Below are 27,209 nucleotides of genomic sequence, written 5' to 3' on the forward strand. Positions count from 1 at the left end.
AATGACTCGATCTATTGCAGCAGTTACCTTCACCAATCATTACAAATTTCTTTAAAGTACACTGGAACAGTGACCAGGTCTTTTATTTTATTACATCCATCAGCACTTGTATCACCAAAATAGAAGCAGACAAGCATCTCCAGAAGAACCCGGCTGCAAATTATATTTAATCTGGAGGCAGATCTTGTTCTGCACTAATTTATTTAAATGGCTCAATATTTCTCCACTGAATCAGGATTAGGTTTATTTTTGCTGGTGTACATTATGATACGAAATTTGCTGTTTCGTGACAGCAGCAGAGTGCAGAGACATAAAATTAATCATAAATCACAAATATAAATAATAGTGCAAGAAAAGGGAATAGTGAGGTAAAGTTCCTGGAACGTTCAGGAGGATGAGAAGAAGCTGTTCCTAAAATGTTGAGTGTGCATCTACAGATTCTTCTACCTCCTCCCCAACGGCAGCAATGAGAAGAGGGCACGTGAAGGTCCTTCACGACGGATGCGGCCTTCCTGAGGCGCCACCTCCTGGAAGACGTCCTCGATGGAGGACAGGCTTGTGCCTGTGATGGAGCTGCCCAAGTCTACAACCTTCTGCAGTCTCTTGAAGCCCTGCTCATTGGAGGCTCTGTACTCGACTTCATGAGCTGTTCATTTTGATCGCACAAGCAATTACCCTACTCAATGACAGCGTCCAAAGCAATCAGAGAATGCCTATGCTCGTGCTGGGCAGACTTCAGCAAAAAAAAAATCTTTGGCATTTACCTTTGGGGTTTGGCTCAGAGATAAAAGCACCCTTGGACTGATCAACTGCAAGCTGTTTGCATAAGAGACTCTATAGCTTATCCAATTTGGATCTTTTATGCAAATTATGCTATATTAAAATTTACTCATCTCTTATATAAAATTGACATATTTAATGTCATAGGTGGTGGAAGTGCAGATTGCTTTGTTCTCTGAAGGGTTGCAGATAGCATGGAATATTGTCCAATCCTTAGGCCTGATGAGTTCCTCAAGCATCTTGTGTGTGTTACTTTGGATTTCCAGCATCGGCAGAATTTCTCATGTTTGCAGTCCTTAATCCTGTCTACATGATAGAAGGGTGGTCATTGGTGAGACAGCTGAAGATGATTGGCCAGAATGCCGCGGAATCTCCTTCACTTCTGGTCGAGAGCTAAGCCGACTGACCTACAACAACACAATGACCTTCAAATTGCCCAGTATGGTTCCAGCTCGCAGTCAGTTTCCCACCAGATTCAGTTTTACTACTTGGTCTCAGGAACAAGTCACTTTCATCCCACTAGTGGCAATGAGTTCCATTGTCCATATTTGAACCAAGACCAGTTGACTGGTCCTGGAATGCAATGAGTATGTGGCTGATGAGAAAGCGCGGATTAACCCTTTCTATCACTTTGCTGACGACTGGGAGTATTCTGATGATGCAGTAATTAATTGAATTATTTTTTCCTGTTTTTAAGGTATGTTCCACTCAGCTGTGTAGATGCCAGTGCACAGTTATATTGAAATTGAAGCAAAGAACACAAAACCACCCTTTCCTTTTTGTGCAATGCTGCACTTCCACCAGATTTTCCAATTCCCCAAAAGAATCAGTGCCCTATCGGTGTTCAAGAAGTTCTATTGAATTAAATTTATATCTGGCCTGGACTTCCAAATGCATCATGACTTTTACCAACAATGAAGACCGTGTAGAACTCACATTCCGATGACTGGTGTCGACCATAGATGTTGCATCCTAGCTGCCTTCGTGATGCACAAGCCAGGACAGTACGATATGGAGAGCAAGATGGGAATTAAATTGATTACCAGATGGCGTACGTGTCACCACATTCAACCTCGAGATTCAGTTTCCTGCGAGGCATACTCAGCACATCCGTAGAATAGTAACTAATACAGGGTCAATGAAAGGTCAACCAGAAACAACGAGCTGTGCAAATGCAAATATAAACAAACAGCAATAAGTAGTGAGAACATGAGATAATGAGGTGAAGAGTCCTTAAAGTGAGATCATTGGTCGTGGGAATGTCTCATTGGATGAGCAAGTGAGTGCAGTTAGCCCATTTTGTTCAAGGGCCTGATGATTGTGGGGTAGTAGGTGCTCCTGACCCTGGTGGTGCCAGTCCTGAGGCACGTGTAACTTCAACCTGATGGCGGCAGTGAGAAAAGAGCTTGGCCTGGGTGGTGAGGATCTCTGATGATGGATGCTGCGTTTGTATGAGAATGTTTCATGTAGATGTGGTCAATGGTTGGGAGGACTTGACCTGTGATGGACTGGGCAGAATTGACTACCTTTTTGTAAGATTTTCCATTCAAAGCCATTGACATTTCCATACCAGGCTATGGTGCAGCCAATCAATACACTCTCCACTACACATCTATAGAAGTTTGTCAAAAAGTTTTTTGATGACGTGCCAAATCTCCGCAGGTCCTCTGTAATAGTAACTCCAAGAAATTTAAAGTTGCTAACCCTCTCCACCTCTGATAAGGACTGGCTTACAGACCTCTGGTTTCCTTCTCTTGAAGTCTATAATTAGTTCCTTGGTCTTGCTGACATTGAGTGAGAGGTTGTTGTTATTACACCACTTCAGCCAAATTTCCAATCTCCCTCCTGCAAGCCAATTCATCAACCCCTCTGATATGGCCCACAACAGTGGTGTGTGTCATTGACAAACCTGAAAATGGGGTTGGAGTGGTGCTTAGTCACACAGTCCTAGGTGTAAAGCGAGTAGAGCAGAGGGCTAAGCACACATCCCTGTGGTGCACCAATGCTGATGGAGAAGGTGGAGGAGATGCTGATTGGGGTCTGCAAGTGAGGAAATCCAGAAGTTGCTACCCATGCAGTAGGCTCCCCATGCCCATGCAGATGATGATTCCAAAAGGTATGGCAGAGACCAATACAGTTTGGCATTACTGGCATCGCGGGAGCTGCCAGTCAGCATTGAGCTCAACATTGAACTGCCTTAGGGACTCCAGCTCCAGAGTTCTCCTTGGGGTTTCGTCCAAAGCCTTCCCCATGAGTGGGGAGAGCTGCAAGGCAGCGGAGGTTTGAGATCAGTTTCCCTTCTAGACAAGTTGCCAACCACAGCTGATGACACCCATCTGCCCGAAGTGACTGGTTTTAAAGGCACCAGTAACATGCCTTTGCCCCTTCTGCTGTCAGCAGAAATGGATCCGTTGAACACGTAAAGGCCAGGAGCTGGACCTGATTGTCAGATGCTATCTGAGACACACATCACTGGGAGTAATTCATAGGTAGTGGGAGCTTATCCCTCATAAACCCACGCCATCCCCAGCTATAACAAGCTCCTCACACACACTTTTTCATAGACAAGTATGTTTCTGTAGTGTGTCACAGAGGAAATCATGGCAAAACATTTGCAGAGCTATTTGATACGTCCAGCTTTTTATTTACCATAGTCTGTTAGATCACTCATGCTGGCATCAAGAACAATATCATTACAGGAAGAACAAGATTAGAAATAAACAATGTCATCTTTAATGAGTTATCAATAATTTACTCAGAGTATAAAGTAAATTTGACTCCATTAGAGAACATTACAAGTAATTCAGCCATTATTCATGGTAACAGAAGAGACAGGCCTCCTTACCATCCTTGGGGAAGCCTGAAGACTGAACAGCAATCGGGCTGAAGGCCTCGGACTTTCAAAGCCTTTTTGAGGCTATCCTGTACGGTCATACCTGGCCGTACATTCACCTGCAGGAACAGAGAGCAAGGGTAACAGGTTACAAATACAAAGCAATGCACACAAAATGCTGGAGGAACTCAGCAGGTCTGTTCAATAAGACAGTCAACGTTTCAGCCGAGATTGTTCTGCAGAACTAGAAAAGTAGGGGGTGGGGGTGGGGGAGTGGGATAGCTAAGAGGTGATAAGGGAGGCCAGGTGGATGGGAAAGGTAAGGGCTACAGAAGGAGGAGTCTAACAGGAAAGGAGTGTGGACCATGGGAGAAAGAGATAGAGAAGAAGCACCAGGAGATGTGATTGGCAGGTGAGAAGATGAGGTAAGAGGCCAGAGTGGGGAATAGAAGAGGGAAGAGAAATAGGATTTTTTTAAATTTCTCCTTCTGGTAAAAAAAAAATTACCTTCCCCATTCCCACTTCTTCTATTCCTTACTCTGGTTTCTACCTCTTCTCCTCACATGCCTATCACGTCCCCATCGGGCCTCTCTTCCTTCTCTTTCTCCCATGGTCCACTCTCCTCTCCTATCAGATTCCTTCTTCTGCAGTCCTTTAGCTTTTCCATCCACCTGGCTTCTCCTATCTTCTTTCTTTCTAAATCTTTTTATTATTATTATTATTATATTATTCAAAAATAACATGAGTACATCGAAGTAAACAACACTTACAATGTCTCAAGGGAAAAAAAAACATTATTTTAAGGAATGAAAAATTTTGGTGATGACAAAAAAAAACACTACTAAGCAGAAAAAGTGGGAGGAAAGAACCCATTAGGTGTACAACCCGGAGCCATGCGTCATACAAAAAGCTTCTAAAGATAAACATCAAACCGCCAGCAAGAAAAAAAAATACCAAAAATTTACAATTAGATCGTGGAGGAAATCTTATCAATTAACTCAAATGATAATAACGAGCAAATGAACCCCATCTTTTCTCAAAATGAAATAAAGGTTCAAAGGTTCGACTTCTAATTTTCTCCAGACTAAGACATAGCATCACTTGAACCATTGTGACAAAGTGGGTGCTGATGTATCCTTCCACTTCAACAAAATGGCCCTCCTAGCTATCAATGTGACAAATGCAATAACATGGTGGTCAGACACAGAGATACCACGGATATTCCTATCATCTTCTAGCTAGTCCTCCTTTCTCTCCTCCCACCTTTTTACTCTGGTGCTTTTCCAGTCCTGAAGTGCAGTCTTGACAGAAACATCACCTGATTATGCATTTCCATAGACGCTGCCTGACCTGCAGAGTTCCTCCAGCATTTCTGAGTGTGTCAGTCCGGATTTCCAGCATCTGCAGAATCTCCTGTTTAGATATGCATAGTTCTGCATTCTTTTTATCTGATTTTGAAGTATACTTTTAACTTAAAATGTGATTTAATTATACATACGAATTACATGTACCTTTCTTTGAGAGTAGAACAAAGTTAAAATTGTGATCGATAGATTTTGCCCAAATTGCTGAGCATTCCCAGCTGTCTGAATGACAGGTCATAGGTCTCCACTCTTTTTCCCCTCTCCCCAAAGATGCTGCCTGACCTGCTGAGTATTTCCAATGTTTTCTGCTTTTATTTCCAACCCAGTATTTTATAACCCCATCTAATGCTTCATAAATGCTAAAAAGATTAGCTAAAAATTGTGCATGTTCTTTCCTTGTTTGCTGTTCATGAAGATGCTTTAATATGATTTGCTAATTGGTTTACCAAGTGCTGTTATGATTCGGGGGTACCACTGACAACCTAGTAACCACCAGTTTCAGAAAAGTGGAAGACAATAAAACAAAAATCGAGTGCTACATACTTTGTGACCAAACTTCTTCAAGATCAGCTTCATTACTGACCACAAAACTCCAGACCAATATTTTTATGAGTAACATTCAACCAAACTGCAAGTCTATATCCAGTACTATCCATATCCTGTTCACATCCCAGGCTCAGTAGCAAATTATAAAGTAAGATGTCCCGAGTTCTGAACTGAGGGAGGCAACAGTACACCCCAGCTACAGTCTACCCTCAACGCCTTCTACCCCAAGTACATTACTTGAGTCCTCCAAGATGACAACTTTGGGTTTGGAGGCTTGTGTGCCTCATTGACCCAGGAGAGCGATGCTGGCTGGAGTCAGGGCTTTATGCTTTGGCTCGTGCGGGGGTCACCCATGCCAAACAGATCAAAGAGTGGAGGCCAGAGTCTGAGCGTTCTACCAGTCCTACCAGCCAAGGGCTAACAACACTGACTGGTCACACAAAACTGCTACGGAAACAGCAATGAAGAATCCTTCTACATCTGAGTGTGGCGGTATTCCTGAGTCTCCACCCGGGACTTGCATGACTGACAGTAGTGAAAACCGAGGGGAAGCTACCGACACGATGAAGGAAGCCCTGAACACCGCCAGAGACGGAGGACCTTCATTGCTGCCCTAAACACCAGCTGTGTTATGGACAGTAAGTACATGACTCGAGTATAAAGCTCGTATTTATTCAGGGAAAAGGTGAGAGAAAGGGTTGAGAGGGAAATGGATCATATTATGGAATGTCAGAGCATATTGATGGCCCGAATGGCCTAATTCCACACCTATGTCTTATGGTCTTAGTTTGTTTTTGTTTAATCTAGAAGGCTTTTAAGAAAAACACAACATAGCCATTCAACTTTACTTATTTTTATCACAATCACATGATTGAACTGTTGAGATATAATCAGACTCCAGGAAAGCAGATTATTGTGAAAGAATCAATTTCTACCCTTAGTTTCGTAATGAGACAGTTGCTCTAGGAGTGCACAACTTGGAACGACAGTAATACCTTTGTGTAATTCGGACCTCCTAAATGTACAAATGCCAGATGTTTGATATTTGAATTTAGATTTTCTAGATGAGTGGGTTTTGGTTTCCTAAATGTGAATTGGAAGGTTAATTGAACATCAATTACACTGAGAATTAGATTAATTTCACTTCTGCTGTGCTGTTCTGAAGACAGAAACAGCCGTGTACTTTAAAGCAAGCCTGTTCGCAATATAGATTCTTAGGAGATCCTTCAATGAAAAAAGACAAAAGTAATTTCACCAATGAAGAATTGCTGATCATAGATACATTTAATTACATTAAAAGAAAATCCAACTATTGTTAATCACTCATTAAAATTGAATCTTCCCAACTTCTTCTTTTAAAGGCATAAATCTTTTGTTAGAAAAATCTCTTGGTGATGCAAGTTTTCCTTAAGACTGCCTTCAAAGTTGTTCAAGAATTACGTAATCAGACATAAATTTACAGCCCACATTCTAACATTTCTGTCTGTTATTTCTACCGCAGAATGGGATGGAATACCCCACTACTAATTTTTTCCTCTCTCTTTTCTGGCAATTTCATTCGCCTCTTCCCATTTACATCTTCCCCAGAGATCATTTTTTGTTGCGCTCTAACCTCTATCACCTCTTCACTCCTTCACCCAGCTCCATGCCTCTTGGGGCCAATCATCCACTCCTGGTTCCACCCTGTCACAGACCTCCCCTTTCATTCCTTACATCCCAGAGTAGGGAGTTCAATTCTGGCACTGTTCTGTAAGGAGTCTCTGTAAGTGTCCCCCACCCCGGTGCAATGCATGGGCTTTCTCCAGGACCTCCATTTTTCTTTCACAGTCCAAAGACATACCAGCTAGGTTGACTGGTCATTGTGAATTGTCCTGTGCTTGGGTTAGGGTTACTTGGGTTTGTCAGGGGTTGCGGGGGCGACGTGGCTCAAAGGCTGGAACAGCCTCTCCACATGGTATAGCTAAATAAAGAAAGAAATCTTGGTGCTTTTCCCCAACATTTCTCAGTAATAATGAAAAGACTTTGACCTCAAATGTTGTCTCTCTTCCTCTTTCCACTGATGCTGCCAGGCTAACTGAGTATTTCCCAGCAAGTTATGAAGTCAGCATTCATGCCAAATCTTACACCAGACATCTTAAGCTGCATGACCATATTTTAATTCCTCCAAAGTACCAAGTGCAACGTTCGAAACTGATAACAATCCATTGAGTGTACATAAAATTATACTGATCACAAATCCCTTTTGCAGATCATTTAAAATTCCAAACGTGACCCTTGTTCAGCTGGCCAGACACGGAACATGAACTTACCACAGTGCGCTGCTTGTTTGGCAAGTAAACCCGAATGGTGCCTCCTGCTTTGTAAGCATCCGCCAGCTTGCCCTCCTCCGATTCCCGGCGATACGCAAAATGGTGCGTGAAAGTGGGAGAGACACTTGTCGCGACGTCGTGGAACACATCTTGCGCACTGAAGCCGTTACTGATGGACTTCCAGAAACCCAAATTGTACTCCATTTTGGTCAGGCGCACAGGTGACCTGTAAACAAAGCAAATACAGATCACAGCACAATTCAACATTGCTACAGTATTCGAATGTCAACAAGCATCACATCAATAACGATTAAGTTTGATGTACAGGTGCAAGAACAAAACTAGTGCTTATAAATTTCATTTAGTTTCAATTGGAACCAGAAGAATAAATTCAACTATTTGCTTCCTCAGAGGTGGATTTTATAGTAACAAAAATGGCTTCTTGGCTTACAATTTCAAAATAAGATCCAAACTGAAGGTTCAAGTATAACATGCACTTCAAAATTCAACAACTTGATCTGGACTCTGTAACAACAGTCTGTTTAAATTCTGTTTTCCCAGTACCTCAGCATTTTTGATCTAGCTGCCAAATATATATATCTTTTTAAAATCAGTAAAGCCAACCAGGCGTAACTTTCACATCAGTCATTACTTCACACTTCAAAATCCAGGGAACAATAGCACAACTGCGGCAGTGTTCACCATCCTTGAACATCTGTGACATCTGATTAAGTTCTTCTAACAGCTTACACAGATTCCAAGCATTGTAGAGAATTTACTTAAACAGGTCAATCTTGAAAAAAATAACTGGGGCGGCACGGTAGTGTAGCGGTTAGCACAACGCTTTACCGTACCAACAACCAGGGTTCAATTCCCGCCGCTGCCTGCAAGGAGTTTCTACGTTCTCCCTGTGACCACGTGGGTTTCCTCCAGGTGCTCCAGTTTCCTCCCACAGTCCAAAGACGTAGGTTAATTGCTCATTGTAAATTGTTGCATGATTTGGCTAGTCTTAGAAAAGCCGGGTACTGGGAGCGCAAGAGGAGTTTAAATTGGGGGTTGCTGGGTGGTGAGGGAATGAGGGATGGAGGGGAATGAGAAGAGTGAGGGGGGAATGGAGGGGAAGGGGGTATGGAGGGGGAAAAAAAAATCAAGTATCAACTTTATTCACCATATATATTCACATGAATTAGGAATTTCAAGACTGTTTAATGTCCATTCAAGTACACAAGTGTGAAGGAGAATAAAATAATTGTTACTCCTGCACAAAAAAAATACAATAAAGAGCACTATAATAATAAAAAAGACAATAAATTTAAAGATAAGATAGCTTATATCCATAGACTGATTAAATGGCCATAAAGTGACGCTAGGCACAGGAGTGTCTGAACATGAGATGTCTGACAGGAAATAATAAAGTATTGGTGGTTGGGGGTGTGTGTGGGGGGAGGTGGGTTAGTGAGTGGAAATCCTGATCAGCCTTGGGGGTAAGTAACTGGTTTTGAGACTGCTGTTACTGGTGTGGATGCTATATTTTCTCCTCCCCGAAGGGAGTGGGACAAACAGTCCATGAGCAGGGTGGGTGCAATCCTTCACGACGTTACTGGCACTTTTCTGTATATATGTCCTTGACAGCGGGTAGCGTGGCGCTGGGGACGCGTTGGGCAGTTTTGCCTTCCTGTCTGCCGCAGTGCCATTTCCATACCAAGCAGAGATGCAGCTTGTTCAGATCCTGTCTGCTGTGCATCTGTAGAAAGATTCGAGTACAGATGTGCCTGCGTCTGTACTGTGATGGTGTTGGGTTTGCTGACTACAGAGTTCTAAACTCACACGAAGACTAAAATCCCTGTCGAATATAAAGAGTCACAAGTACCCTCACTAAAGGAAGATTATACTCTAACTCCCAATCTTCAAAGACCAGTGTGCTTCCCTGTTCATTCTCCACGGCGAGTTTACCTGCCAATACCCACCATTTGAGTGGTGCAACCCCACCCCCTCCCCCCCAACAAGGAGAAGATGCTTCCAGCTAACAAACACAACTCATTTATTCTCAGTGATACACATTTAAATCCAAACAACATTCTTAAACACACTTAAAACTTAGAGGATTTCTATTGAATATAAATACAAGCATGTAACAGTATTATACAAAAGTGGTTTGAGGTCTTACAGTGCAGTGACTGAGGCTACGTCTACACTAGACCGGATAATTTTGAAAACGCCGGTTTCGCGTAAGAACGATAGGCGTCTACACCAGGCGTTTTTGAAAATACCTCCTTCCACATTAAAATGGGTATTTGGGCAAATCTCCTCCTACTGGACATGCGCAGGACACATCTACAGAAAACAAGCGAAGAGGAAACAGTATACTTGGTGCCTGTTTGTCTAGTTACAGACTAGAAAAACTTAAAAGGAAATTGCCAAATGAAAGACTTGGTGCGCGTTTGTCCAGAAACATTTCCTACAGCCATAGTCTCTTCACCGATGAAAGGGACAGCTACAACTAAATGCAATAAGGCTTGTTACTGGGCAAAAGTGAAATTTGCTGTTACCTCATTTGTTTGCCTTTACTTTTGCTATATCTTTGTGTATTACTTTGCTGTGTTTAACATGTGCAATAAAACGAGTTACTGGGCAAAAGTGACAATTGCATCTATTGAATGTTTGCACAAGCAACACATTAATAAAGCACCTTGTTAAATGTATAAAACATGTCTGCATCAGTATTATCTTGTATTTCCATACAATGTTACATTAGGCTGTTACACATCTATTGTCCGATATTGTTGTGGTGTTGGAGGTCGCGTTCAAGAAAACAATGAAATGCCGGGCTGCCGCCACCATTTGTTCCGGAACGTCATGACAGCGGTTTTAAAATTAGCCGGTTACTCCGTACACACAACGGCCAACTGACGTTTTCAGATTTAAACACTCTGGAGAGTGTTTTAGAAAAGCTCCATTTTCGGGGGGAGGAAAACGCCATTTCAGTGTGGACGGAAGGTCAAAACGAAGAGAAATCACTTTGGTTACGGATTTATCCGGTCTCGTGTGGACACAGCCTGAGTAATAGAGGGTGGAGGGATAACTAGAATGATTGATCAGGTCAATTGCTTGAAGAAAGAAGCTTATAACATGGCATGAAGTCTTTGTTTTAACAGCCCTACAGCACTTCTCAGAAGGGAGCCTTCGGGAAAGGCAGCTTGCAGGGCGAGAGGCATCTGCAACCACTTTCCTGCCTGCTTCTTTTTTCCCGGACACATTCAAGTCCTGCCATGATGGTAGACTGCCAACTTTTTTTCCTGTTGACTTGACAGTTTTCGTTTTTCGTGAGAAGATGTGGCACCAAACCAAATAGTATTGACTAAAGTGAGGGTGCTTGCACTCTTGGCACCAGTATGTTCGGGGAAAGATGAAATAAGGAAACTATATCAAATAGAAAAGATTTTCTCTATCTGTGCCTGCCAACTACCCAAAACAAAAACATTGTAATGTCCTTTGAGATCAATAATAAGTATCTATCTAGACACTAACATATCCAATGAATCAGTGCCAGCCATTATATTGAAAGAAATTATCCATCTCAATGCCAAAAACTACATCACTTTGCTTTAATGCAGAAGCAACTCCTGTCATAGTGCAGCACATCCTCAGAAGTACATTCCCAGGGGTTCCCAACATGGGGTCCACAGACCCCTTCAGTTAATGGTAAGGCTTCATGGCATGAAAAAGGTTGGGAACCCCTGTTCTACAGGAATGTCACAAGATATACTGCAATATTACTCTGAATGGCACAACAGTCTTCTAAACTGCCTGCACTGAAGTTTCATCTCTTTGACACCCTTGTAAACGGTTTGCACCGTGCATAGGTCATGCAGATTCCAATTCACTTCCCACCGGTCTCAGAGGGTGAATAGTTACAATATTGTTCAGCTCTCTGGGCTCGGAAGTTGAGGGCATAATGACAGAGTGGTGGTTACAGCATAAAAGGGGCCCACTTGGCTGGTTGGAAAGCAGCACAGTGGCGTAGTGGTTAGCGCATCACTTCCGAGTACCAACGACCTGCATTCAATTCCCGCCACTGCTTATTCCGCGCCACATCTCAGTACATAAATCAATACACTCCATGCAGAATAAGAACAGATTGTCACCCCACAGCCCTTCAAATTCCTTCCTTTTGGATACTTACTCAGCTCCTTTTGAAAGTGACAATTGAATCTGCCTCCACTAATCCCTCTGGCAGTGCACTCTCTTGCTGTGTTTTAAAAAAATCTTGTTTTTTCCATGCCCCTTTTGGTTCCTGCTTATTGCATGTGACTGGAAAATGTATTATTGTGGGCACTGGTCAAAGACAAATAGCTGAGATGCTCTTCACAGTGGAATAGCCACATTTATTAGGAAGGGGAAAAAAGATTATGAGAGAAAACTGGCAGGGAACATAAAAACGGACTGTAAAAGCTTTTATAGATATGTAAAAAGGAAAAGACTGGTAAAGACAAATGTAGGTCCCCTGCAGACAGAAACAGGTGAATTGATTATGGGGAGCAAGGACATGGCAGACCAATTGAATAATTACTTTGGTTCTGTCTTCACTAAGGAGGACATAAATAATCTTCCAGAAATAGTAGGGGACAGAGGGTCCAGTGAGATGGAGGAACTGAGCGAAATACATGTTAGTAGGGAAGTGGTGTTAGGTAAATTGAAGGGATTGAAGGCAGATAAATCCCCAGGGCCAGATGGTCTGCATCCTAGAGTGCTTAAGGAAGTAGCCATAGTGGATGCATTAGTGATAATTTTTCAAAACTCGTTAAGATTCTGGACTAGTTCCTGAGGATTGGAGGGTGGCTAATGTAACTCCACTTTTTAAAAAAGGAGGGAGAGAGAAACCGGGGAATTATAGACCGGTTAGCCTAACGTCGGTGGTGGGGAAACTGCTGGAGTCAGTTATCAAGGATGTGATAACAGCACATTTGGAAAGCGGTGAAATGATTGGACAAAGTCAGCATGGATTTGTGAAAGGAAAATCATGTCTGACGAATCTCATAGAATTTTTTGAGGATGTAACTAGTAGAGTGGATAGGGGAGAACCAGTGGATGTGGTATATTTGGATTTTCAAAAGGCTTTTGACAAGGTCCCACACAGGAGATTAGTGTGCAAACTTAAAGCACACGGTATTGGGGGTAAGGTATTGGTGTGGGTGGAGAACTGGTTAGCAGACAGGAAGCAAAGAGTGGGAATAAACCAGACCTTTTCAGAATGGCAGGCGGTGACCAGTGGGGTACCGCAAGGCTCAGTGCTGGGACCCCAGTTGTTTACAATATATATTAATGACTTGGATGAGGGAATAAAATGCAGCATCTCCAAGTTTGCGGATGACACGAAGCTGGGTGGCAGTGTTAGCTGTGAGGAGGATGCTAAGAGGATGCAGGGTGACTTGGATAGGTTGGGTGAGTGGGCAAATTCATGGCAGATGCAATTTAATGTGGATAAATGTGAAGTTATCCACTTTGGTGGCAAAAATAGGAAAACAGATTATTATCTGAATGGTGGCCGATTAGGAAAAGGGGAGGTGCAACGAGACCTGGGTGTCATTATACACCAGTCATTGAAAGTGGGCATGCAGGTACAGCAGGCGGTGAAAAAGGCGAATGGTATGCTGGCATTTATAGCGAGAGGATTCGAGTACAGGAGCAGGGAGGTACTACTGCAGTTGTACAAGGCCTTGGTGAGACCACACCTGGAGTATTGTGTGCAGTTTTGGTCCCCTAATCTGAGGAAAGACATCCTTGCCATAGAGGGAGTACAAAGAAGGTTCACCAGATTGATTCCTGGGATGGCAAGACTTTCATATGAAGAAAGACTGGATGAACTGGGCTTGTACTCGTTGGAATTTAGAAGATTGAGGGGGGATCTGATTGAAACGTATAAGATCCTAAAAGGATTGGACAGGCTAGATGCAGGAAGATTGCTCCCGATGTTGGGGAAGTCCAGAACGAGGGGCCACAGTTTGAGGATAGAGGGGAAGCCTTTTAGGACCGAGATTAGGAAAAACTTCTTCACACAGAGAGTGGTGAATCTGTGGAATTCTCTGCCACAGGAAACAGTTGAGGCCAGTTCATTGGCTATATTTAAGAGGGAGTTAGATATGGCCCTTGTGGCTACGGGGGTCAGGGGGTATGGAGGGAAGGCTGGGGCGGGGTTCTGAGTTGGATGATCAGCCATGATCATAATAAATGGCGGTGCAGGCTCGAAGGGCCGAATGGCCTACTCCTGCACCTATTTTCTTATGTTTCTATGTTTATGAAGGATTGTGGCAGGCAGGAAAGCAGATGTCAAACACCTCTAGCTGGGCACCTCGTATGAGACAATCAGAGGAGAAATTCTTCACTGTATGCCAGTGCTAAACTTGTCTGTGTATATAGCTGTTTACAATTCATACCTCTACAAGTTCAGCCACACCGACTTCAACGGAGTCAAACCAATTTCAGCAAGCGAGACTGTAAGCCGATCCTCTCACAGGCATTTAGTACTGGCAAGTATTGCTAACTAAACTGAACAGTGCCAAGGCAAGAACAAATATTTAGTTCTGCTCCTTTACTCTAGACAGCAGAAGAGCATCAGAACTCCTGTGGGAATGTGCATGGAAGTATTTAGTGGAGAGAGTACTGGGTTTAGTTCTGATATTTTCCACCATAAATAGCATGCCATTACAAGAAAGGACAATTTGGGCAATACATTGGAAAAGATTACCAACTGTGCACATTCCTCCTTCTGGGAACATGAAGAGGAGGAACAACACTGGTGAAAAAATTAGAAGAGGAATATTTAAGAAGTGATGCAAACTGTATGCACAGTGAACTAACTGTACATTCAACCTCAAGTGCAGATCTAATAAGTAACATACAATATTCAACGATGCAAATATGAATCCACCTGCTCCGACTTGAGCCAATTCAACTCCAACACTGGGACTATGCAACGATAAGGAAAATTGCCCAGGCACGCCCTGTTCACATTTCCAATCCGGTTCATTAATAAATAGTCTATCATTAATCACCAAAGGAGGACTGTGTCATCAAGTTACACTTTCTTACCAATAATTTGATCACTGATGCCTAAACCTATTCCACCAACACTTAGCCCTGGACTACTTTATAAGGCCCACACAGATGAATATATGAATAGGAATTTGGCAAGCTTTGTTGGGCTGAATGGGCTGTTCTTGTCAGAAACTTTCCAATATTCTAATGCTCTAATTCCTTAATTCCAGTAAATGGACTTGACAGCATGGCAGCATTTGACCAAGAGTGAAATCAAGGCCCAGTAGTAAGCTGAAGGCAAAAGGTATCAAAGGGAAAACATTCCAATGCTTATCTTGCATGAAGGAAGATGATTGAAGTTGCTTGAGGTCAATCATTCCAGCCCTATGACATCACCAGAATTCATCAGGGTAGTTACTGCGTAGTCCAGATCAATTTTGGGGAATTATGAAGTGTACATACACTGGTCCTCACCATTTATTTTCAGCTTCATCAACAATATCCTTGCTCCTGTTGTAAGGTCAGAATTGAGGATGTTCAGTTTCATTTGTAGCTCCTCAACAAATCAAGTATTCTATGTCTCTACGGAACAAGTCCTGGACAACACTCAGCATGGGTCGGTAAATAACAAGTAACCTCCATACCGCAAACGTGTTAGAGAATAACAAATCTCCCCCCAGAACAGGTCACTATCTACCCTCGACATTTTAGTATACTAACTTCCTTCTACCATTAATACCCTGTGGGTCACCATTGGCCAGAAACTCAACTAGATCAGCAATTTAAATACTGTGAGCACACGAGCAGATCCTGCAGCAAGTAACTCACCTTGTTATTACTTACTGCCCATTACACCTCTGGAGTTTAGGGAAGCAATGAAGGTCCTTCATCTCTGGTGGTGCTCAGGACTTCCTTCATCATTTTTTTAGATTAGATTAGATTATGAGGACACGCAGTCCTATTTTATTGTCATATAGTAATGCATGCATTAAAAAAAGGATACAATGTTCCTCCAGTAGGATATCACAGAAACATAAGACAAACCAAGACTAAAAAAACAGACAAAAACCACATAATTATAAAATATAGTGACAACAGTGCAAAGCAATACCATAATTTGATTAAAAAAAACAGGCCATGGGCACGGTAAAAAAAAAAAGTCTCAAAGTCTCTCGGAAGTCCCATCATCTCATGCAGACGGTCGAAGGGAGAAACTCTCCCTGCCATGAACCTCCAGCGCCGCAAACTTGCCGATGCAGCACCCTGGAAGCACCCAACCACAGCCGACTCTTGAGTTCTTCCGAAAACTTCGAGCCTCTGACACCAAGCACCAACTCTGCCGAGAGCTTCGACCCTGGCCCCAGCAATAGGCAATAGGCAAAGCTGAGGATTTGGGGCCTTCCCCTCCGGAGATTCTCGATCGCACAGTAGCAGTGGCAGCGAAGTAGGCATTTCAGAAGTTTCTCCAGATGTTCCTCCATGCTTCTCACGTCTGTCTCCATCAAATCAGGATTGTGCACGGCCCCTACTTAACAAATACCGATATCATTTTGGAGCGGCCAAGCGCACTGCGTCGCACCGCCATCTTCTCCTCCCCCTCATGTCAGTAGGCTTTCATGACTGTCAGTCATGTGGAGATTCAGGAATATTGCCACACTCAGATGTAGAAAGATTCTTCATGACAGTTTCCATAACAATTTTGTTTTACCATTCAGGGTTGTTAGCCCTGAGCTGAACCCCCAAACCCGGAGGACCAGCCTGGCCCCCACCCTATGACCCGTTTGGCATGGGTGACCCTACCAAGAGCCAGAGTATAAAGCCTCGACTGACTCCAGACAACACAGCTCTCTGGGTCATTGAGGCACGCAAGCCTCCAAACCCAACGACAAGGTTGTGGTCCTACTGGAGGAACTCGCCTCTTACCACCATTAATAATGTACAAATTATTGAGATGGAGTGTCAATTAATCAAGTGCCGTTCCTATAGCACTCAAGAAGCACCCAGCACAAAGCAGCTCGCTTAATTATTTCACCATACACCACCTTCAATATTCATTCATTCCACCATCAATGCACACTGGCTGCAGTGTCCACCATCTAAAAATGCACCAACAACTAATCACCTTATCTATTCCAACACTATCTCCCATACCTACACTCTACCACCAAGGAAAACAAGAGCTGCAAGTGCACATAAACATCACCGTCTATGTCAGGGTTTCCCAACCTGGGGTTCATGGACTCCCCAGTTAATGGCAGGGTCCATGGCATAAAAAAAGTTGGGAACCCCTGGCCTTACACGGTCTCCTTCAGTCACACACAGTCCTGACTTGCTCATCTATCCCTGTGCTTTCATTGTCATTTTAACCGAATCCTCTGCCCAACAGATTCATGGGAGCACCTTCACCAGAAGGACTGAACCAATTCAAAGTACTGGTTCACCCCAAAAACTTCTCAAGAGTCGTTAAGGATGGACAATAGATGTCAGCTTTCAAATGCATCCTGAAACGTAATTAGCCCCTGAAGCATTAAGTAGGCACCGATTACAATGAAAGGAAAAGGTATACTCGATGATTCAGCAAGAGTGCCCATTTATTGAGAAACAGCGCAGAACAGACCCTTCCAGCCGCACCACCCAGCAACTCACCAACTTAACCCCAGTCCAATCACAGGACAATTTACAACCACCAATTAGGCTGCTAACCAGGGGTCTTGTGGGAGGAAACTGGAGAACCCGGAGAAAACCCACATGTTCCACTGCGAGGACGACAGACTCCTTACAGATAACGCTGGAAATGAACTCCAATGTTCCGAGCTGTAATAGCGTCACACTAACCACTATGCTACCGTGACGCCACAATGGTATGAACACTTCTGTGATTTCTATAACGGTGCTCATCAGAATGAAGTCTATTACCAGCTAATCATCAGTGTTTCCGAGTCCACATTATGCAGAACAAAAAGGTTAAGTGACAGGGGAATGAGCCCTCCGTTCTAGACTGACCGAAAATGACCCACACATTCAATGCAGAATTTTAAATAACATAATCTTTATGAGCCTTGCCTGATCGTTTCTGAAATGTTTCGGGTAAACCCAGTTCATACAAAGCAAGGGTTTCCAACCTTAGTTATGTCGTGGACAACTACCACTAACCAAGGGATCAGTGGACCCTAGGATGGGAACCCCTGATATAAAGGAACTTAAAGTGATCAAATGTTTGAGTAGGTTTCAGCACTCATCAAGATATAGATCAACCCCATTTCGTCTTTCTTTGCATCACGACCTGTGGATATTATTAACTAGCACAAAATTATATTGATCATATCTTGGTGATTTTAAATTGACTAACAAGCCATGTTTGCTTGGGGAGTTCAACCAGATGTCCAGGTCTAGGCAGAAATTTTAGGCAGTCTCTACAGTTGGTTACATGGTCAGAAGAAAATTGTGGGCCGAAGGGCCTGTAATGTGCCATAAATTTCTATGTTCTAAGTCTCTCTGTGTAGAAAAGTATTTGTGATTTCACTTTCAATTGGCCTACCCCTTTTCTGAAGATTCGAGCTCAGTGTTGAGAACTACACTGTGAGAGGGAATACAGTATAAAATCCTTATGCATTTGAGTGCAACTATAATATTAAACTCAAACTTCTAAACTCACGGGAATTGGTAACTGGAGTCATGCAACTTGCTCTCATAATTTAAACTTGTAAAACAGGTTATCACTGCAGCAAGGCTGCATTTTATTTTGCCATGGCCTCTGCCTGCGCCCCTCCCCCATGGGATCTTTGCACAAAACTCAACGCAGTACTCTAACTGGGATTCAAAGCAAAACTTGGCACAAATGAAACATCATGATATTTTGAAACCCAACCCACAGATGGAAAGACCAAAATCCCAACACCAATTTGAATCACAAATTGTGCAGGGGATCTAGATTTTACTGAACCTTATGCAAATGCACAAGTTTCTTTGCTCTTCCATGACGCCTAGTCTTTCCCCATTTGGAAACTTTTCTGATGTCCATCTCACATCTAAGGTAAGATACCCCCCACCCCCGTTTTCAATGTCATCTCTAGCATTCACACATCTGAACGTCGTAGAAACAAATTGAATTTCAGAGACACACAAGTAAGATCTAGGCATTTACTGCATTACGCAGGAAGTGCTGCACTGCCAAGGTGCACTTTCAGATGGAACCATAAAATAAATAAGGTGGTAGCCCAGAGTGAGATAGATTGTCTGGCGGAATGCGTGTCTTTAACAATGGTCTCACACACTCAACATGAGCAAGACCAAGGACTTCAGGAAGGGGGAATTGGGAGGACACAAACCGGTCGTCGTCGAGGGGTCAGCAGTGGAAAGTGTGAGCAGCTTCAAGGTCTTGGGCACAGCACATGGATGCAATCAGAGAAGTTGCTCTCCTCATAAGGAACTTGAGGAGGTTTGGAATGTCACCACAGACTTTCACAAATTTCTGCGGATGTACGGTGGGGATCATTCTGACCGGTCGCATCACCGCCTGTTATGGAAGCTCCAGTGTGCAGGATTAAAAGAGGCTGTGGAGGGTTGGAGACACACCAAGCTCCAACATGGCCACAACCCTCCCCACAATCGAGGGCATCTTCAAAAGGAGGTGGCTCAAGACGGCAGCATCCATCATCAAGGACCCTCAACGCCCAGGCCATCTTCTCATTGCCACCATCGAGGAGGTGGTACAGAAGCTGAACACCCACACTCAATGCTTTAGGAACAGCTTCTTCTCTTCTACCATCAGATCTCTGAACAGTCTAGGATATATACAGTTAATTTATATAGGTAGTGAAAAAGTAGTGAGGTTCCATGTCCACTCAGGAATCGGATGGCAGAGGGACGGAAGCTGCTCCTGAATTGTTGAGTATGTTCCTTCAGGGTCCTGTATCTCCTTCCTGATGGTTGCAATGAGAAGAGGGCATGCCCTGGGTGACGAGGGTCGTTAATGATGATGGCACCTTTTCAAGGCATCACTCCCATCTTGGTGGAATCACACCACCAAGCACACCTTCCCTCCCCCAAACTTTCTGCAGGGATCACTCCCTATGCGGAACAAGTGCTACACCTGCTCCTACACCTTCTCCCTCGCTACCGTTCAGGACCCCAAACAGTCCTTCGAGGCAAGGTGACACTTCACCTGTGAGTCTGTTGGGGTCGTAAACTGTGCCTGGTGCTCCCAGTGTGGCCTCCTGTATATCAGTGAGATCTGACGTACACTGGGAGACTGCTTCTCTGAGCACCTACGCTCCATCCGCCAGAAGGATCTGGATCTCCCAGTGGCCACCCATTTTAATTCCACTTCCCATTCCCATATGTCAATCCATGGCCTGCTCTACTGCTGCAATGAGGCCACACTCAGGTTTGAGGAACAACACCTTATATTCCATCTGGGTAGCCTCCAACCTGATGGCATGAATATCGATTCCTCAAACTTCCAGTAATGACTCTCACCCCCTCCTTCACCATTCCCCATTCCCATTTGTCTCGCTCACCTGCCTACCACCTCCCTCTGGTGCTCCCCTCTTCTTTCTTCCATAGCCTCTGTCATCTCCTATCAGATTCCTCCTTCTCCAGCCCTGTATCTCTTTCACCAATCGACTTCTCAGCTCTTTACTTCATCCCTCCCCCCCTCCATTTCACCATCACCTTGTGACATACAAGATCTGAAGTCTTGCACATAACTGCTGCCACAAAACAACAGATTTCACAACATATGTCGGTGATAATAAACCTGATTCCAGATGATACCCCAGGTAATTTCTAAGGTACGGGCATGTTCAGCACAGCTTTGTGGGCCGAAGGGCCTGTACTGTGCTGTAGGTTTTCTATGTTCCATGATGATAGAGAACTCATTCTGTTCAAAGGACAGACAAGTTATTCATAGTATCCTTGCTAGGTTAAATATTATCCCTCATTTATCTCTCAACCAACAAGATTAAAACAAATTATCTGGTTATTATCCCACTGTTTATTATAGGAACCTCTTGTGTGCAAGTGACTGTCATATTTTCTATGTTGCAAGAGACCAAATTACAACACAAATCAATGGCTGTTACGTACCAAGGGCATGAAAGGCACGAGAAAATCCTTACCTTACCGTAGATCTGCCGAATTTTACACTCCCATCCACAAAGCTTGCTGTGCCTTCTAAATAAATGTCATCTGCAAACCTGGATACATCAATATCTTCATCCAGCTCATTAATATACTAAGTGCAATGCTGAGGTCCCATCACAAATCCCTAGAAAACTCGATTCCATATACCATATCAATAATACATTTCTAATGCATTTCTCGTTATACTCCCTGTTTAGTATGAGCTTATCTACTGCCCGTTATGCTGCCGGTCTTCAGGACAGCACCCTGGTTTAGTATTTCAACCCAGCTGCACTAACGTTACCTCCACTTCAGCATGTTTTCAGTTGTGATAATCATCTCCTGCAGGACCTTACAAAACACTTCCATATAATTCCTTGCTGCTTATCTAAACGTTGCTTAAACGCCGACAACAGTCTAAATAAAATGCAAGTCGACAGCAGCCTGCATGATGCAGCAAAGGCAGCTGTCGTCAGGGTCACGAACAAAACCAAAATACTTCTTTGGCCTTCTTCTGAGAATCATAGCCTTGTGCTTCATGGAAATGGGTTCATTGACTCAACTAGTCCATGCCGACCAAGATGGATATCTAACCTAGTCCCACTTGCCTGTGTTGGCCCAAATCCCTCTAAACCAGTGGTTCCCAACCTTTTTTTTCCATGTCATGGATCAATACCATTAAGTAAGGGGTTTGTGGACCCCTGCTCTAAACCCTTCATATCCATCTACCTATCCAAATGTCTTTCAGCTGGTTTAAGCAACACACATCAAATTTGCTGGTGAACGCAGCAGGCCAGGCAGCATCTCTAGGAAGAGGTACAGTCGACATTTCCGGCCGAGACCCTTCATCAGGACTAACTGAAGGAAGAGTTAGTAAGAGATTTGAAAGTGGGAGCGGGAGGAAATCTCTTACTAACTCTTCTTTCAGTTAGCCCTGACGAAGGGTCTTGACCCGAAACGTCGACTGTACCTCTTCCTAGAGATGCTGCCTGGCCTGCTGCGTTCACCAGCAAATTTGATGTGTGTTGCTTGAATTTCCAGCATCTGCAGAATTCCTCGTGTTTCAGCTGGTTTAATTGCTCCTGCCTCTACAATTTCCTCTGGTAGCTTATTCCATTTGCTCACCACCCCTTCTGTACAAAAAATATGCCCTTTTAAATCGTACCTGCTCACCTAAACCCATGCCCTCTAGTTTTAGGTTCTCTTACCCTGGGGGAGAGACTGACAAAATATCAATAAGAGGGAATATTTCATACACAGTGGCCCTGACCCTGCAGCAAGATTAGATATTGTGAGTTATTTATTTATGATGGGGGTGCATAACATCCAAACTGATACTCTTCCTCACCCCGACCACATTTTCTCAAGCAAATGACAACAGTATACTGATCACACTAACAAATGTACACAGCTAGATGACGACCAAAGAGAGGACTGAAAAAAAATCCAATACTTCCCTCTCTACTACTTGGCTCGTCCCACACAGCAACACTAGTACCCCAGCAAAATTCAATGCTCAAAAAGGCCAGGAGGAAATGATGTCGTTATGTGTTTACATTTCTGAAATACAATTGAAACGTACAAGTGTTTTTCTTTAAATTGCGCTGGTTCTATTCTAGGTGACTTTTCAGGAAACACTTTAATAAATTCCAAACGCAAAATATTATAAATGGTGGAAATCTGAAACAAATCAAAAATAAATGGAAGTACATTGCAGGTCAGGCTGTATCCATCAGGATAGCTGGTAAAAAGTATATGGACTGACTGCATCACAGCCTGGTATGGAAACACCAGTGCTCTCGAATGGAAAATCCGACAAAGAGTAACAGATACGGCCCAGTCCATCAGCGGTAGAGCTCTCCCCACCACTGAGCTCGTCTCAATGGACTGTTGTCACAGGGAAGCAGCATTCACCATCTGAGACCCCAATACCAAGGTCATACCCTCGTTTTGCTGTGCCATCAAGGAGGTGGCAACGGGAACCTCAGGACTTAACCACCAGGTTCAGAAGCAGTTATTACCCCTCAACCATCAGACTCTTGAACCAGCGGGGATAACTTCAACTGTCCCATCACTGAATTGTTCCCACAACCTATGGACTCACTTTCAAAGACTTTTCATCTCATGTTCTCTGCATTTAATGCTTATTTATTTATCATCACTATTTCAGTTTTTTCTTTCGTATTTGCATTTTGTTGTCTTTTGCACACTGGTCACACCTGTGTTGGGCACAGTCTTCCATTGATTCTATTATGGTTATTAGATTTACTGAGTATGCCCACGAGTAAGCGAACTGCAAAGGTGGCATATGGGGACATATATGCTCTTCAATAATAAATTTACTTTGAAACAGAGTCAAATTAGGAATAGGATGGAAAACTCATAGTGATAGCTAACTCAAAGTTTGAGGTGACAACCCCGTTTATTATCTCTATCATTTGTAGAGTTTTCTCCCTTCTTTTGGATGCCTAGCACCTACTTTCATTTCTCCATCACCATCTTAGCTATTCCATCTCTCCTGCCCTTCACCTATCACAGCCCTTCAGCTCCCCCGTCCCCCGTCTATCTCCCTTTCCCTGCTTCACCTCTATCCTTTCCCAGTTCTCATGAAAGGTATGCAACTAGAAATGTTACTCTGAGATGCTGTTTGACTATTACCTGATTCCATATTAAAAGCATTTGCAGAATTATTTTAGTGAAACAGATTGGTTTAACATGGTGCAGATAGTTTCATTTAACCAAGCTAGAATAGTTGACTGCCCGACAATCCCAATCTCAAAAGCTAATGGGTGAATTCTCATTACCACCTTCAGGGAGGAGGTACAGGAGCCTAAAGACCCACACTCAATGTTTTGGGGACAGCTTCTTCCCCTCTGCCATCATATATCTGAACAGTCCATGAATACCACCTCAACATTCCCTTCCTGCACTATTTAATTTTTATTGATTTATAGAATTTTTTTTATGTCTTGCTCTGTATTGTCACAAAACAACAAATTTCATGACAAAAACCTGATTCTGATGAAATAAATTGTCCAATGAGATATGCCACCACATAAAATGGCCACCACAGCCTACCTTCCATAATTAGTAAAAATTCCAAAGGCATAATGAAATATTAAACATGTTCCGCTCTTACACTTCTGACTCACTTTTGTATCACTATTTTATGTGACATTTAACATAAAGAACGTTGTTTTATTATCTGTAACAATCTTAAACACTGTATTGTAAAAGAATACATAACCACAAGAGATTCTGCAAATGTTGGAAATCTAGAGCAACACACACAGTATACTGGAGGAACTCAGTTGGTCAGGCAGCATCTATGGAGAGGAATAAATCGTCCACGTTTCAGGCAGAGACCCATCATCAGGGAAAAACATTTACATGTGAAAAATACATTTAGGTTTTGCTGAAACCGGAGCAAATAATTTCACTATTAATAGCAACCTTGGTTTCTTTCAAAATTTACACATGTAGCACAAATCACCACAAATTTACATTACTGCAAAAAAAATCACTGATGAAATCCTTGTAACAAGGTTGCATTTTATTTAGAAATAAAATGTGCCTACCCCAATTAGACATTGTTAAATATTCATAAACAAACTGTAAAAGTTTCAATTTGTCTTACAATTACTGCGCTACAGATAAAATGAAACTAATTATATAACCTGACTCCAGGACTGTGTTAACATTCATACCCCATCTGTTACTTATTTTTATACACACATTCTTTCTCTCACTCTCCTTTTTCTCCCTCTGTCCCTCTGAATATACCCCTTGCCCATCCTCTGGGTCCCCCCCCCCCCCGTCTTTCTTCCTGGACCTCCTGTCCCATGATCCTCTCGTATCCCTTTTGCCTATCACCTGTCCAGCTCTTGGCTCCATCCCTCCCCCTCCTGTCTTCTCCTATCATTTTGGATCTCCCCCTCCCCCTCCAACTTTCAAATCCCTTACTCACTCTTCCTTCAGTTAGTCCTGACGAAGGGTCTCGGCCTGAAACGTCGACTGCACCTCTTCCTACAGATGCTGCCTGGCCTGCTGCATTCACCAGCAACTTTGATGTGTGTTGCTGTGTTAACATTACCCACCGCCAGCACCTCCTCCTACAAATAAATATCTTATTTATAGAAGCACTGAATTCACTAACCAAAATACAGGTATCTTGGGTAAATATGCAAGGTTTTACGGTAAAGTGCTCTCACATCAAAGAATGATACATTGAAATGTACGTTAAGCTTGTCTACATGTAGTTTCAGATCATGATAATTATCCTGTGCAAACTGTTTTAAAACAATGTCAAAAGAGCCAACTGTAACAAATTCAAGGTTGTATTACATGTCTGCTCTTGAAAATGCCAAAGATATTAAATGTTGGAATTTGGGTCACTGCTAAATTGACAGGGTCTGTACAAAATGGTGTCCATATAAACTATAGTTTTCAATAATGAAATTCAAACTAATTCACAGTGAAACCACTGCACAGCAGTGCTTCTTCTACCTTACGAGTTTGTGGAGATTCAGCATGATATTAAAACTTTGACAAGCTTCTATCGATGTGTAATGGAGAATGTACTGACTGGCTGCATTGTGGCCTGGTATGGGAACACCAATGCCTTTGAATGGAAATTCCAACAAAAGGTGGTGGATTTGGCCCAGTACGTCATGGGTACCATTGAGCACAACTGCATGAAATGCTGCTGTAGAAAAGCAGCATCCATCATCAAAGATCCTCACCACCCAGGCCATGCTCTTTTCTCACTGCTACCATCAGGTAGAAGGTACAAGAACCTCAGGACTTGCACCACCAGGTTCAAGAACGGTTACTACCCCTTAACCATCAGGCTCTTGAACAAAAGGGGATAACTACATTCATTTGCCCATCTACTGAGATGTTCCCACAACCAATGATCTCACCTTAAGGACTCTTTATCTCAAGTTCCCATTACTTATTGCTATTTATTTATATTTGCGTTTGTACTGCTTTTTTTGTCTTCTGCACTCTGGTTGATCCTGTTATAGTTACTATTCTATAGATTTGCTGAGTAAATTAATCTCATGGTTGTATATGGTGACATTTGTGTACTTTGATAGTAAAGCTTACTGTAAACTTTGAAGGCATTGTATCCACACTTTGGAACAAAACTTCAGAATCGGGTTTAATATCACTGGCATACATCGCGAAATTTGTTAACTTAATGACAGCAGTGCAATGCCATACATGATAATAAATTTAAAACAGTGCAAAAACAAAAATAATATTTTAAGAAGTGAGGTAGTGTTCATGGGTTCAATGTCCATTTAGGAATCGGACGGCGGCAGGAAAGAAGCTGTTCCTGAACAGTTTATGCTATATAGCAAAACCATTTTAAATCAAGACATAAACGTAGATCTAGGGAATGAGCACCAATATCAGTGAAAAATATATTCAAAGATTATCTCAGACAGACAGAGTGGTAGCTGTTTGAAATAATCTTATAGCCCACTTTGGTGGTGACTGGAAACTGCCTCTGGGAGACCAAAATCAACAGAGAAAGAAGGTGCACTGAAGTAATCAGATGACTAACGTGGGAGAAGCATGCAGAGGTTTATACGGAATAAGGTTTAGGTCAGAGGTTCCCAATGTTTTTAACACCATGGAGCCTTACCATTACCTGAGGGGTCCTGGGACCCTAGGTAATTAACACCTGGTTTAGATAGAAAAAAATACTTCAACTTATAAAGTGGTTGGAAGCTGCAATGCACTGCCCAAGAACTTGGTGGACAGCAGGTATTCTTACAAGATTAAGAGGCACCTGAATGCATACCTGAATTGCTGAGGTGCAGTACAGTGTGGACAAGTGTGGGTCAATGGGATCAACATAGATATATACACTGGATGGTCAGCACAGACATGTTGGGCCAAAGGGCCTGTTTCTATAGTCTACGAGTCTGTAACTGCAACAGAATATTAAATTTGATCAAGTTAAAGAATGTCACTGTGAATATTTAATAAGTATCCAAAGAATATTGGTTCTCGTCATGCCATTTACCGCTGTAAAAGCTGTGAGGAGGAGAACTGATTCAATTGAGGATTGATTCCCATACTAACTAATTTTTACAAGAGCACCATCAGGAGCATACTGGCCATCTAGCACGGAAATTGCGAGGCATCTGACCACAAATCCCCACAAAGGACTGCGAGGACAGCTGAGAGGATTATCAGGGTCTCTCT

General features: G+C 42.9%; 1 protein-coding gene across 4 annotated transcripts in view; it reads right to left on the reverse strand.

The window, feature by feature from the left end:
- raf1b (Raf-1 proto-oncogene, serine/threonine kinase b) overlaps positions 1–27,209 on the reverse strand; it is a 95,637-nt gene that overhangs the window by 47,517 nt on the left and 20,911 nt on the right. For 3 of the 4 annotated variants that reach the window (XM_072280342.1, XM_072280340.1, XM_072280341.1), the window contains exons 2-3: positions 7,833–8,058; positions 3,626–3,732 (exon numbers count right to left, since the gene is read on the reverse strand). In XM_072280342.1, coding sequence (XP_072136443.1) covers positions 3,626–3,732; positions 7,833–8,036 — 311 coding nt within the window. In that variant the 5' untranslated portion in view covers positions 8,037–8,058. Of the gene's footprint in view, positions 1–3,625; positions 3,733–7,832; positions 8,059–15,695; positions 15,781–27,209 lie in introns of those variants that run through there. The other variant, XM_072280343.1, reaches the window with a different exon arrangement.

The sequence above is a fragment of the Mobula birostris genome, chromosome 16 (genome assembly GCF_030028105.1).
Source record: "Mobula birostris isolate sMobBir1 chromosome 16, sMobBir1.hap1, whole genome shotgun sequence".
In the NCBI taxonomy this organism is placed as follows: domain Eukaryota; kingdom Metazoa; phylum Chordata; class Chondrichthyes; order Myliobatiformes; family Myliobatidae; genus Mobula; species Mobula birostris.